We start from the raw sequence: 14207 nt of genomic DNA, 5'->3' as shown, positions 1-14207 counted from the left end.
GCTTTTAACGCTGTTGCAAAGCTTCAGGGAATTCTAATTGTATAAACAGTTATGGGGAAATTAGATTCACTGTGAGACTATGTCTAGCCAGTGGCAGAAGTGATGATTCCATCAGTCATTTAGAATATGAACTTTCTGACTAGCATTCATATGCATTTACCAAAATTGTCTCAAATTCAACCAGTTAGCAGTTTCTTTTCAGTCTGATTACACAGTCAGCTTCCCAAAGCTAAAGCATGTACCGTAGATGTCATTCCTCTGAAATACAGTTAGATGTTTGGTTGTCTTTTGATTTTAAATAATACAGGTTCTCCAATATTTATATCATGATAAAATTCTAGTGGTTTAAAAATCTGCCCTTCACACAAGCCTAAGCATACGTATTTTAAAATTACTTACTGTACATCTTCATATTTTAAGGCATGAACAATGGCATATGAATGGGAACAGCTTCCGGAAAAGCGTATCTTTTTGACAAAGGCCAGTCCAAGCACATCACACCAAAGGACTAACCTGAAGCCAGAAATGACAGTGTTGTGACCCAAGAGTTTTTAACAAAAATAGTTGAAACAAAATGGATTTTTTTCTCTTTTTCTTCCTTTTTTTTTTTTTTTTAAATTAAATTACATTACTCTTAATGTCTGTTTAAAGCACCGGTTGCAGTTTTGCATTTACCACCTCTTCGGAGTGACTTTGGATAACTCATCTGCTTCTTTTGTTCTGAATTTTCAGTGTATGAAACTTTAAAAGGTTTCTGTTTCGTTTGGTTTTTTTTTTCCTTTTTTTTTTTTTTTTAATGGCTGCTGCAAAATTAAAAAGATCCAGAAGTGGTCAGGGGCCTGGTCTAATGCACTTTCAAAAGTCTGTTATAAAGATGAATATAAATGTGAATGAGAGGTTTTTCCGTAGACCCACAAACCACGCTTAGCTATAAGAAACATATTGTGCATAGTTATTTTTTTCTTCAGAGTGATATGTTTACTAGATCTACATTCTCAGTTTACCAGAGTACGGGAATTTCTACTTTACTAAAGCCAGGATCCTTTCGCAGTTCCCAGTAGGTGTCATTGGTAACCCAGGCTTCTCTTTGATTAGCGTCAGTAACTTTTCTGTAGAAAGGGAAAAAAAAAAAAAAAGAGAGAGGGGGAAAAAAAGTTCTGACCATAAATCTCTGCTCTTACGCAATATGAAATCAAATCCCATACCTCTCTGATCTAACCCAATACTAAATCTGATTTGGTATTTCTAAAGGACACAAGAATATTCAAGGGATTTAAAAATATAAATCAACCTCTACCTGTGTCAAAAGTGGAAGGTTTAGAAAACAGCCAAGATCACAAATATGTCTGATCTGTGTGAGCAGGTCTTAGAGCCACATAAAGCCTCTTTGGCTATTACAGATTCTGATTATGTCCAGGAGATCAACCAAGAGATCTAGCTTGCAGAATGCAAGCCTTTTCCCTCTTACATTGTTTGTCTCCTCTGTATTTTGCTCATCTTCCACTGCAAAACTGCATCACACACATTCAATTTTTTACCTTTTGATTCCCCATGCTAAACATCAGGCTATTTGGTATGACTATCCCTTGTTTCAGAAGAATGTTTAAATAAAAGCAAAACCAAATAAAAAACCACCCTCCACTCAAAAATAAATTAATTGTAATTTAAGTGTGTATATATATACATTTATACATACATTTTAGAGAGAGATATATGTATGATTTTGTTGTTCAGATCACTATTTATTACTTTGTTTATGCAATTACTTAAAACAATAACATAGTTAAATCTTAGATCCTAGCATTATACTTCTATTCCACTTCAAAGTTCAAAAAGTGTTGGCCAAGGTGTGCAGCAGGCTTCTATAGCTGTTGCCCTTTGTGAGAAAATGATCTTTCAATTATGAAGCTTTAAATTATGTAAAAATCGCTTCAGGCAGAGATCAGGTATCTGATCATTTTTCTTAAAATTGCCATTTTCCAGGCTTTCATGATGAACAGACTACGTTAGTGGTAATTCTTGTAGTAGTTTGTCCAGTCACACTATAGAAAAAAGAGATTTACTACTCAAGTGAATAGACTCACTTAAAAAATTTGGGTACATATTCAATGCTGTTTTCTTCCATGTACCGCCTCCGACCTCTCTGGAGTTCCTCTATTCTTTGTTTCTCAGATGCTGCTGCTTCTACATTTCCTTCCTCCAGAAGCCTGTACGAATAACAGCAGGTCCTATAGTAATCATACAATATCTAAACCCAAGGGATTTTCTAGCACCAATCATCACAAAAGAGAAGCAGAAGCCAAGCCTGTTGTCTGTGTTGTACCCACTTTCAGATCTAGTCATAACCTCATAAAATAAGAATAAATGAGATGTGACTCCCCAGTTACATGTACCTGACCTATAGCCTAAGGCATACACTTTTCTTTAGTAACTTCAGCATATCACAAACATTGAAGTACTATGAACTGAGAATTAGGAGGGAATTAATGTTGCTTTTCTATTTGGAGGGCATGACATTTCAGAGCCCGTCTTACCAATTTATTATGAGGAATCCTACCTCTGCCCAAAGATTGCACTATAGCTCTACTATACCAACAAGATGCTTTCTACTTTCCCTCAGTTGGGTAAAGCAGAAATTTGATTGCAATACTGAATACCTTCTCTGCTAGCAGAACCCCCCAAAGCTTAGTTCAGACTGTAGTGAAGACATAGACAAAATTCAATACTCCGCCAAACCCAGCCTTAAAACCACCAAATATTAAGTGTATAAATAAGTATTCTTGCCTTTGATCCGGCCTGAATCGTGCATCTGTTGTAGGAAGAAGATCTTTCAGTAAAGGATCTAATTCATTGAGCTCTATAGCAAACCTCGTGAAGCCGTAATAACGTTCATAATTGGTTGGCATGGAGCCTGTATGAATATGTATGAGAAAGAGAAAAGCTTTTTAAACTATTACTCTAAATATGCAAGAGATTATTTATTAAATTGTAACAGCAAAAATATTAATAATTTTACTCTTACATACAATTAAAAAGCATCAAAAGCTATTCTCTAGGTGGAATAACATTCCCTAAATATTAATTTTAAGTGCTTATCCTGCAGAGGTTGTAATTATGTGCTAAAAGATTCAAAACTTTTATGATCTTCCTTCCTTTTTAAGTAAAAATTACTGTTTTCAAGATTTTTATGTTAAACATAGTTTCCTGCTGCTCGGAAAGTGGGTTTATCAAATGTCTGTATAAAAGCTGACCTTAACTGATCTTCAGAGTTAATTTTGGAACATAACGCTCACTTGCAGACTGATTTGGCACTGTCCAATACCTTCAGCACAAACAGCAGTCAGAGTAGACATTGCAGAGTAGGGTGCAAAGTAGGGTTCAAAATACTAACAATAATGATAATTCCTGGATAATCACTCTGCATGTATGAAAGGTACTATAGGTGCAAAGGATGACTAATTCAACCTCAGTGCCTCAAAGCAAGCAGTAAGGAAGTTGAAATCAGCTCCTGAAATCACAGAAGCTCGCCATCTCTGCAGACCAATGCTTTAGGCTAATAAAGCATTAGGACAACAAACTCGGTAAACTGGCATCTCCTATTTGGTGAATCCAAATAAGCTACCCTGCCCTCTGTGAGAAGGCAGGCAGGCCTAGACATCCAATTCTTTTCTTAATTTTATTTTTATGTTGGCCCCATCACCCCAGAATATTTGACCAGGAGTCAAACTGAGATGTAGAAGACTATGCCCTGTAAGAACATTTCCATTTACCATTATTATAAACTCAGGTAAATTCTTGTTTATTTGTCTAACCAGAAATTTAATTTCTCCAGTAATGTTTTTGTGTATTTAAAATGATGGCTAGAACAGCTTTACATAGTTTAGGATTACACTACAGTGCCTGCCACAGTTTATTACGAGCTTCTTACCTGGCCTCCATATGCATTTGGCTGAAGGTGCGACCCCACAATAAAGGCCTTCATGCCACTTTCCAAAAAGACGATGAACCACCTTCCCTTCTTGATCTATCACAACGCCCTGGACCTCATTTACATTTGAATTCCAGTAGTTCACCTGCAATTTTAACAAAGAATTACTAGTTCACACTGGTTTTCACATTACATATTGTACCAATACAGATACTGCATGAATCTTAATACGTGGCACCGGCTGTCCAAATTTTGTATCGGAGCAGCTCACCTGGAATCAAGAATATCAGAATTCGAAATTCAGCTGATCTGAATATTAATGGGTTTAGTACATGAGAAATCCTGAATAATTTGATATGTGGTTTTGGTATAAAGGTATTTAAATTATCTGCACATCTGGGAACTATACTGTTGTTCATTAATCCAAATACCACACAATTCACCAAAAATGACACGTTGAAAGTTGCAAGATCAGAGGCAGCTAACTCTCTTCTTTCTACATGGAGAAATACTGAATATACTTGTACACATAAGGGAATCCTTTGATGGGTGCTGCATACTACTGTTTGCAGCAGGGAAGACGTTCAGCCAATATTACTTGTTTATTTGTGAATTTCTGTTTCTATTCTCTGTTTTGCTTTTCTTGGACACATTTATTTCTTACATCTTCACCTACTGATCCAGTTGCCCATTCTCAGAACATCCATCAAAACATGAATTTCGGATTTACAGTAATGCACCATTGCTAACATTGCAATTGTATTGATGTATTTTGTTGCAATATGAAGACAAAGTTATTTTTAGGGAAAATAATTGATAGTAACATAGCTATACAGTGATCTGGTTTTATATATAGTCCTTGCCTGGATATTAAAGTACTATGAACCAAAGCAGCATTATTTAATCTAAAGAGATAAAATATTGACTGCCAAATTCTAGTAAAGGCAGAAGTAAAATGGCACAGAAGTCTACAGTGACTTTGTGTTTTCATTGTGGAAATAGAAAAGAAATTTTGACATTTCATTTCTAACATAAAACCAACAACAGTATAGCACACAGCTATACAGCAATGCAACACACTGATATCAAATGTTAAATGGAATAGAGTCATCCTACTTGACATAGCACTCTCATTTCACAGTTTACATATTTATAAATGTTGATAAGACAAAATGTAGAATGTGGATTTTGGGAATACTGAAGAAACAGCTTGAATTATGCTTAAACTATGCAGTTTTATGAATATATGCTATATATTAGAATACATATGTTACCTTGACAAATGTGAGTTTACAAATACAAATACTGCTTTTTGTGTTTCTGATAGTTATCTCTCCATAGTGTTCTATCCACCTCCTTCCACTAAGAATATTATGTATGCAAGTAGTGACTTTGTTCCAGACATAGTAGTCTCCATACCTAAGAACAGATTAACAAGTAGTTGGTAACATATATTAAACATGATCATTATGGACAAAAAAGTAAAACATCGCTCCATTAGCATAAATACAAGACCATATTCCTCAAAAACTTTTCAAACAACAGCTTACTTTATTAAAGCACTGGGTCTGGGTACATTACTAGTCTTCCATAGAAGGGCTCAGCTAAACTCTAGTGCAGAGAACTGAAGAATGGTGCTATGGACCACAAATCAAGACATTATGAACCACCGAAGCCCTGCACAACATATTGACTGTCCTCAGAGCATTATGTGCTTTGGCCACTATTTCTTTATGGGCAGGACAGTCACCCAAAGATCAACATAAGGCTGAATTGAGGCTATAAGCAATGTAATTAGATTACAAATAGAACAAAATAAATATGGAAAGGAGATAACAGAAAGAAAGTAGGAAGCAGGAGCTCACTGGCACATCATCCCTTTCCCTCTGTAACAACTACTCAGAGTCAAGAGCATCTCTATTGTCAAACAAGGGAATAAAATGAGGGAATCATATTGCACAAAGCACATTCTCCTCCTTCAGAGCTGAGGGGCAAGCATGAAGACAGAAGACAAAGATGCTCCTGAGTGTATTTACTTCAATTTCATGAGATGGATAAAGAGGTTAGAGTGGAGTGATGCCATACTGTTAGAGGAAGAAAGAAAGGCTTGCTGCAATATACAGGAGCAGGAACAGTACTGCAAAACCAGCAAACATGTTTAAAGTATCCTCTCCTTGCATATTCTCAGGATTTACAACTTGCAAGTCATCTTACCTGTGGTGAAACAACTTCTTCTCTCTACTCTGTCAACATTTGAAGAACATGTTTTGGCTTATCTGCATTTTGAAAAATGACCTTACATTGTTACTAGTGATTGTTCTGAGGGAACACTTAGCAGTATTGAGAGCCTTAGTAAGGACAGCACTAGCTGCTGACAGTCCTATATTGCAGCCTTGTTCTGAACGTTGATCACTGCTGTACATGTAAAACTTAGGCGCTCTCTCCTAAAACATTTCTATCCCCCTTTGTCTCTTGCTTTCTAGAGAGTTTGTATATTTTTCCTCCAAAAACCCAAATGGATCTTCAGGCTTAAAAATGCTTCAGTATCCCCACCTGTACACTAAGGAGAAATTTGAACTAGGCACTAACAGTGCCAGTACAACTAACCAGTACAATTCATGTGATGTCTGCATACACTTCCCCCAATCCATTCACAAGGCAGCACAGATTAGATTGCAGCAAAGACTGAAAACAAAATGAAATAGGACAGTAGCTTACTTTGGAAGAGTCACATTCAAGGTTCCAACTGGCAGAATTTCCATTGATTTCCCCCAGAATTTGTTTTTCCACCTGATATCTGAATATAATTGTGAAAGATTTGCAAAACTGAAAAGACCAAAGTCTCCCCCTAGCAGTGATCTGCGTGGCACACAAGTTGATCTATGCTAGACCACCTGGTTTAAAACAGTATGAGGTTGCCATGAAAATACAAAAGAAAAAAAAAAATACTAGAAAATGACATTAGGTTAGAAAAACTAAAGATAAGTGTGATTTTCTTCTAGGAGTCATGCCTGTGCTACTTTATTGTCAAATCTCTCAGGCAAGCGTTCAATACAAATTAAATGCATATGCCAGTAGATACAAGGAAAGAAAGAGCTGCTTGTTCAACTGTGTAAAAAGAACTACTTGTGTTTGTAAGAAATCACAATTTTCTTGGTAAAAAGCTTTTAGGCAGAAAAGTATAAACAGACTACAAGTGACAAGGGAAGTCATAACACGTCCGCTCACTCTTAAGAATGAGAATTTGGAGTGAAATAATTCAGAGCATCAGTTTGTAATATGTTACTACAAAAATAATTACAGAATTTTTGAGTAAGTTCCAAATGCAAAGCTCAGCTTGTACAGGCAATGTTTTTACTTGCTAATAAAAAAGGATTTTATGCTTTTGAATTAAAAAAGTATACCTTGCCAAAACACAAAGTTCTTCGATTCACAGTGACAGGCCGAAATGGGAGGATGGTGGCTAACCTGGAAAACAGTTTGGCTAAGTTAAAACCAATTCATTTTCATTTCTAACACAATACAATTGTTACTGTAATATGAAAACACTAATAGCCCACACTATTTATTAGCCTATGTTACTATGAAAACAGATGAAACTTAAGTTTGTAGTTAAAAACTTCCTTGTGATTACTATAAAAATATACACCTTCTAGCATTAAACAAAGTTCACTCATACTGACAACCTTTCTTTACTACTAAGAAAGCAAACTATTCTAACTAGAAGGAAAAAACAAGATTACTCTATAAAATAAAGAAACCAAAATTGAAATCTAAACAGGTCTATCCAGAAACAAGCTTTACCTGCTCTGAGAAAAATCGAAATCCTTTGTCTTCTCTAATACACTCATAAGTTTCACCAAGCACTGGGTTAAATGGCTTGCTTCCTGCTCTAAAGTATGTAGAGGCATAGCCTGATGCTGCAAAAGCAGCTATGAGAACCTGTGAAAATACAGACAAGAACGTAAGTGAGACTAGGCAGAGATTCTCATGTATGTGCCACCACTATGTGGTATCACACAACTCACTCCACTCAGAGTGAAATCTGGATTGATGAAACATGCCTAAGAGTGAAGCCATACATCCCAGCTAGAACCAGTATAAGCTGCATTTCTTTTGTTGATATAATTTGTTTTTCTTCATGGCCTCAGTCAGTCTCTTTCAACAGTCCCCTAAAATAACAGTCTGCACAAGATACTGTTTTTCTACCTTTGACCAGGCATATCACTAATGAGCTAAACCACAGACCCAGCTCTGGTCTGTGCTGCCTGTGTATAAACATTATACAATAACTTCTAACGACAAAATCACATACCATTTTCCTATGGGAACTGTTTTATTTAGTGCCAAACATAAACGGCTCTCGCTTAGGATGTCCTTAATGCAGAGTTATCTCAGGATCTTCCACGCATGTGTGGCCTTAGCCCCTTTGTCTACATGTACAACCAAGATTTAGTAATCTCTAAACCAGGCCCACCTGGGAGTAATAAGGTAAGTGACATGCCACAGCAATTTAGATTACAGCTCCCTTTAGCAGAGTTTAAAAAAATCACAACAGGCACTCAGAAGTCCAAACAAAACTTCAGAAAAGCAATACGGGGATAAAAAGCACTCAGCTATGAACAACCTGCTAAAAGTGGGGCAAACCTTAACCCGGTCCCCCTCTCCTCATGCTAGCGAGGACGTAACACTCGTGTGAGCCTTTACATGCTTTGTTTTCTTCCCACTGTGCAATGGGTGCTCCATTCTCTATTCATTTCATATCATTCATAAATGCAGCATGAACAGAATTAACACTCTTTTCACGGGCTTTTCTTCAACAGTAAAAACCTTCATTCTTCCAAAACCTTTTTCATTAATTTAGTTATAAGACACTACAGAGAAATGAGGGGTTTTACTATCCTTGTGATACATAGAGCAATGAGAAGAAAAAAGTTTCCACTACTTTTGGATGCTTATTTAAGACAGCAAAGTTCTGATTTTTCAGAGAACGGTGAAGAAACAGGTAACATATTCACAGCACTGCTACCACTGATGCTTGGGATATTCAGCACTTCTGCCAAGCAGTATAGCATGCCTCAGTTTGGGTGTGCAATTTGCATTTTCAAGGTGCTTGTTAAAAGTTTGGCTTGTATCCCTAGTATTGCACTAGGCAGAGAAGGGGATTGAATCCACGTTTCCAAGGAAGCTTTCGGTTGCACCGTGGCTTTTCCTTCCTGACTCCTTCAGTACTCACCTTCCAAGCTTTTCAACAAAGGAGGCAGAGTCCTACAGGCAAACAGCATGCTTTACTCAGTACAATGCTGCCCGGTCCTTAGAGGATGTCCCTTTTGTGAGACATATGAAGTCTTGCAGGAAAACAGCATGTAATGATAAGTATTTCAACCCCCTATTGTAAGAAAGGTCCAACTTCTCCAGTGGCAAGGAAAAAACACCAGCGTTTTGGACCCCTCACTCTCCTGAAGGCCATGTGAACATGGCAGTTGATGGACCTGAGTGTGTGGCTCTATGACAGCCACAGGCAACCTCTCTTCTCCCAGTTATCCACAGCGCTGCCAGCCCATACCAGGGAACAGTAGATATGTTTGGCAACAACACTGCCAACTTTCCCCTAACAGCCCTTCCCTGTTTCTTCTGAGGAAAAGGAGATATGACAGATCAAAACACCCTGAGAGCTGAACGTAGGATGTTGGCTGTCAGTTAAAAAACCAAGACATACTTACAGGGGAGCCGAAGTCAGGCTGCCCAGGCAAACTTTGTTTTGATGTTTTGGAACTTCTCTACTAGAAATTGCCTAGGATGACATCTTACTGACACCTACATTGATCATAAGCCAGCCACAGACTTGATTAGCTCTTGGAGGCTGCTGGACTTGATCACTGAAAGCCAGGAAAGGATGCTGCAGGGTTAGAAACTGCCAATGCCTACATACACAGTCCTAGAGAGTGAGATCAGTCTTCACATCAATGAGTCACAATTGCAGGACTTGGTTTGAAGTAAAGAAAAGTCCCTCAGCCTTGTTCAGATCAAACCTACCACCTGTAATTGTTCACAGTGTTTATCTGACCCAGCAGGGAGGTGTGGTGTCTGTGAACAGGAATAGCAAGAGAGGACCCTGCATAGCCCTCCACTCAACAGCTCCCTTTTTAATACAGACATAAGAAGTGCTACACTGAAGTTATTACCATGCGTTCATAAGGATCATCTGTTTCAGCAGCCTTGTCCAAGAGTTCACTGTATTCCAGCTCTTCACAAAGATGTTGCAAGGTATTCAGAGGTTCATTTAGCTCAACTGGCATGGATACTTTGGAAAGATCTTTGCCAATGTTATTTCTCAAAATATTCCACAAATTGATGTTACTGGTGTCAGGGCTGGGAGCTGGGAGACAAGTTCTCCGTCCATTCCTGAATGCGCCTCCTGTTAGTTCACCATTAAGAACTGGGAAGAGAAAAAACTATTATCATAAGAAAGGACCAGATTAAGAAAAACAGACTTATCCATTGAACCAAATCACCACCAGAACAAGCAAGCCCAGCTTCACCGATTTCAGCTGAGTTGGTCTTGTACAGACATGCAGTACATCTGGTACATGAACATAACCAACATAATTTCCCAAAGTTTAAAACATAGCAGTATACTTTGCCGAGAAATGTTGTCTGCAACACTGGTGTTGTCCTCAGATATATTATCACTCACATCACTGATATAAGATTCATCATCAGAAGCCTAAAACATAAATAAAATATCAATTAAGTCAAATACAAATATAAATATAAATACAAATACAAATATAAAATATACTGACAAATTAGACAAAAACAATTAACTGAAACACAAATATTCGAATAAATCATCTCTACTCAGTTGGAGCTTTTAACTAAATCAACTGGAAGTTTCGATCAGCCCATACTGCCAATGCACTAGAAGTGTCAAATCAAATGCTAGGCTCTCCTTATGTTTCTGAATTCCTTATTGTGAAGCCAAATACAGACATTAAATTTGCAAAAGGGTGACTTCAAATGAGATCAGAGATGAACAAAAAATTGACAATGTAACACACTGGGGATAGGAGGCGAGAAGAGGTAGTCAGATTTGTGCTTTTTATAAAGAGCCAAACAATAAAATGCAGCTTGTGTTTCAGCAAAAAATTATATAAACATTGACCTATCATTTTGCAAAACAAGAACTACATCAGTATTAACATTATTTTTAAGAATTTCTTTTAACAAAAAGTATTTATTTTCAGAAATATTACTTTCAAAATATTTTACAGTATTTACTAATGACAGAGTATTTATTATAAGGCCTATACCATTTGGGGGTGATTTTGTAAAGTTTCCATTTTGTTCATACCATACAGACACACCAATTTTCCATAATTGAGACTATTGAGATAACATGTGCTTTATGCCTGCCGGAAGCAATAAGATAAGGAATCATTCCATTCTTTAGATGAACAACTTTAGCCATGGTTGTGCCAACTCATGGCACATGAGCAATCCTTGTCAAAGAGAAAATATGGTAGCACGCTCTCATTTTCTCCTACAGAAGAGTTGTGGTAGACCACAGCACTACTGTGGCTTTATAAAAAGGTATTTTAAAAAAATAAATAATTTTTTACAATTGAAGACTTTATTCAGAATAGCACAGGAAAGCTGTGGACAGCAACATGATTCAGGAGCCTGAAATGTATCTGACTACTTCAACTTTGAGCTTGAGTGAGCCAATTTTTCAGGCTTTTGTCTATTTCTCTGATTACAGAGAGTAACTTTATAGATATAATAGAAGACTTTTTTTTTTTAAATAATATTTTAAATTCTAAATTAGTTGACTGCATAGTCAGACATAATTGTCCCTGTCTATGTCATCCTTATGTGAAACCGCCAGAGTCTAGCAAGGACATGTATTGAACATAAGCTACTGATACAAACAACTTTCAGCTCCGTTTTACACTTCAAGGACCTTCTGCACCCCATCACAAGGGAGTCTCAGGTTCATTTATCTACACCTTGCACATTCCAATACCTTTTTATTCTAAGTAGCATTCTTTAAAAAAAAAAAAAAAAAATCATTCACTAGTGGTAGCAATACCTAAATCTGTCCAACAGCAAAGCTGCAGCATGCTGTCATAGCCTACCTCGTTTTCTGACGAGCTGGCAGATAGAAGCACTTCCTGTGCATCAAAGAACTCTGAAACAGATTCAGACATAGAGAGCCTGCTCTCATTAGAAACTTGCTGAGACAGTGGCAAACTGACATGGATTTGTTCACCCATCTGTAAATAAAGCACAGAAAAATAAAAGTATTATTTCTAATATAAAAAAAATATGCATAGAAGGGGTAAATCACCAGAATAATAATTCTTCTATGCCAAATATAAGCACAGATAGTAAAGACAGCATTTTAGTAGGGCTTTGTGTGTATCTAACAGATGAGACTTTGACAATTCAAACATAAAGTGCATTTTGAGCACTGAGATACATGTCTTGATTTGAGGCCTGCTCAGCATCAACTGCTAAGTTTTAGCAGCACGAATAATTACAGATCTAGTTCTGTATCCAGAGGAATGATTTTGTGGACAATAGCTGGATTATGTCAGACAAGCTCAAATATGACATTCAGATGAAAAGACACCTGGTCATAACAAGTTACATCACTGGGAGCTAGCATTGATACAACCAAAACTCAAACATAAAGCTTTATAAGCTCAGGGAGTTATAAGTTACTTTCAAAATAAATACGCTTGTGAACCAGTTTAGTAACAAATGTTTGAAATGTTTGAATATTCAGGAAGATGGCTATAACATATATTTATGTGCTTTTATTCCATGTTTGTACTCCAAATCTCATTTGAATTATGCCATTAACACTGACTCAATACTACTAAAGAGAATGAGCTCTCTATGATTTATTATAAAGAGAATTTAACAACAAAGGCAAGGGTTCAGAATTGTGTTATGTGTATATCAGTAGGGGGGCAAGCTAATTTAAATAGTGGAACATATCTTCCTCTTCCTGCTATTGATGGGAGGAACACCAGGTTTCAACATGTTACCCTACAGGCTATCACTTTAAGAAGGGGAGAAAAAACTTAAGATTCTCTCCCTGTGCCATTCCACCAAAAGAGCTGCTGCTGTGGAAGGAAACGGGCTTCTGACTTATTCCCTTAATTTATACAGCATGTTGCTTCTGGGAGATAATACAGATGAAACTACTGAAGTCCTTCTAAACACATCTTCCTGCAACTCCATCTCCATTAATCTTAGTACAGAAGTCCTGCAAATGGTTTTGTTGGCGTCTTAATCCTGTAGAATTATTCTATATAGTTGCTTCAAAATGCACTAACAAAAAAAAAAACAAAACCAAACCACATAAACAAGCCAAGAGGGCAAAACCCATTCCTTTTTCACTGGGGCTTATAAGCTTGTACATGGTTTATGATGTTTGATGAATCATAATGGAAATAGAAGCTCATTTCACTGTTACCTTTACAGGAAGTTATTAAAATTTTAAGTTTTTGTATAAGCTAGAGGGGGCTTTGAAAAAGACACATGCCCCTACCTGAAAAAGATGCTCACACAGGCATTATCTACACACTGCAAAATTATATATATAAAGCAATCAAGAGAAGAAGGGAATTAGAGATCTGGGATCCTCTTTGAAGAACTCCCTCAGCCAGACACACTTGTATCAAGATAACAATGTACATATGAAAAAGAAACAGCTAACCAAAAAAATATACAAAACAGAAGAGATGGTCATTGCTCAGAACTTCACTGCAGATTGCTGTCCTGTGGCACCGCTTCACCTCTGTCTTCTATTGTTAGTCTCCAACATGCTGGACTCTTGGAAAAATTGTTTTTCAAATACGTTTTCCAAAAGCAGATAAACAAAAGTAATTGGAAGCATATTTTCAACTTCCTTTCTTGTTGGAAGAAATAATTAGGAGACAAGAGTATGTTAATTGAAATGGCATAGGCACAGAAAAATATTAGTGGAAATGACAAATGAAAAATATTTTGGTAAAATGCAAGCAGAATGGTTGTCAAAGTGACCATGTTAATTGTAACATATTACAGTTTGCAAATTCAGATTTGTCCTTCTCCTGAGGGAAGCTGACTTGTTATTAATAAATATGTTCAGTAATCTCTTGACTGAGGAAAGCAGAACAAGAAAGACTAGACGTTGCAAACATGATACTAGTACAATACTTGGTTCATAGACTGAACCTTTTGATTTCAGCAGTGCCACTCAAGATATTAAACATCAGGCCCTTTA

The 14207-nt window shown here is 36.9% G+C and overlaps 1 protein-coding gene across 4 annotated transcripts in view; it reads right to left on the bottom strand.

The window, feature by feature from the left end:
* Window positions 1-1000: 1000 nt before the first annotated feature.
* OSBPL6 (oxysterol binding protein like 6) overlaps window positions 1001-14207 on the bottom strand; it is a 50471-nt gene continuing 37264 nt past the window's right edge. For all 4 annotated transcript variants that reach the window (XM_075710109.1, XM_075710110.1, XM_075710113.1 and 1 more), the window contains 11 exons: window positions 12067-12204; window positions 10568-10655; window positions 10114-10367; window positions 7733-7870; window positions 7333-7396; window positions 6647-6725; window positions 5203-5347; window positions 3929-4073; window positions 2785-2911; window positions 2085-2207; window positions 1001-1109 (listed from right to left, as the gene is read on the bottom strand). In XM_075710109.1, coding sequence (XP_075566224.1) covers window positions 1001-1109; window positions 2085-2207; window positions 2785-2911; window positions 3929-4073; window positions 5203-5347; window positions 6647-6725; window positions 7333-7396; window positions 7733-7870; window positions 10114-10367; window positions 10568-10655; window positions 12067-12204 — 1410 coding nt within the window. The remainder of the gene's footprint in view (window positions 1110-2084; window positions 2208-2784; window positions 2912-3928; window positions 4074-5202; window positions 5348-6646; window positions 6726-7332; window positions 7397-7732; window positions 7871-10113; window positions 10368-10567; window positions 10656-12066; window positions 12205-14207) is intronic.

The sequence above is a fragment of the Pelecanus crispus genome, chromosome 5, assembly GCF_030463565.1.
Source record: "Pelecanus crispus isolate bPelCri1 chromosome 5, bPelCri1.pri, whole genome shotgun sequence".
Lineage (NCBI taxonomy): Eukaryota > Metazoa > Chordata > Aves > Pelecaniformes > Pelecanidae > Pelecanus > Pelecanus crispus.
This window is presented reverse-complemented; position numbering and strand designations above follow the sequence as displayed.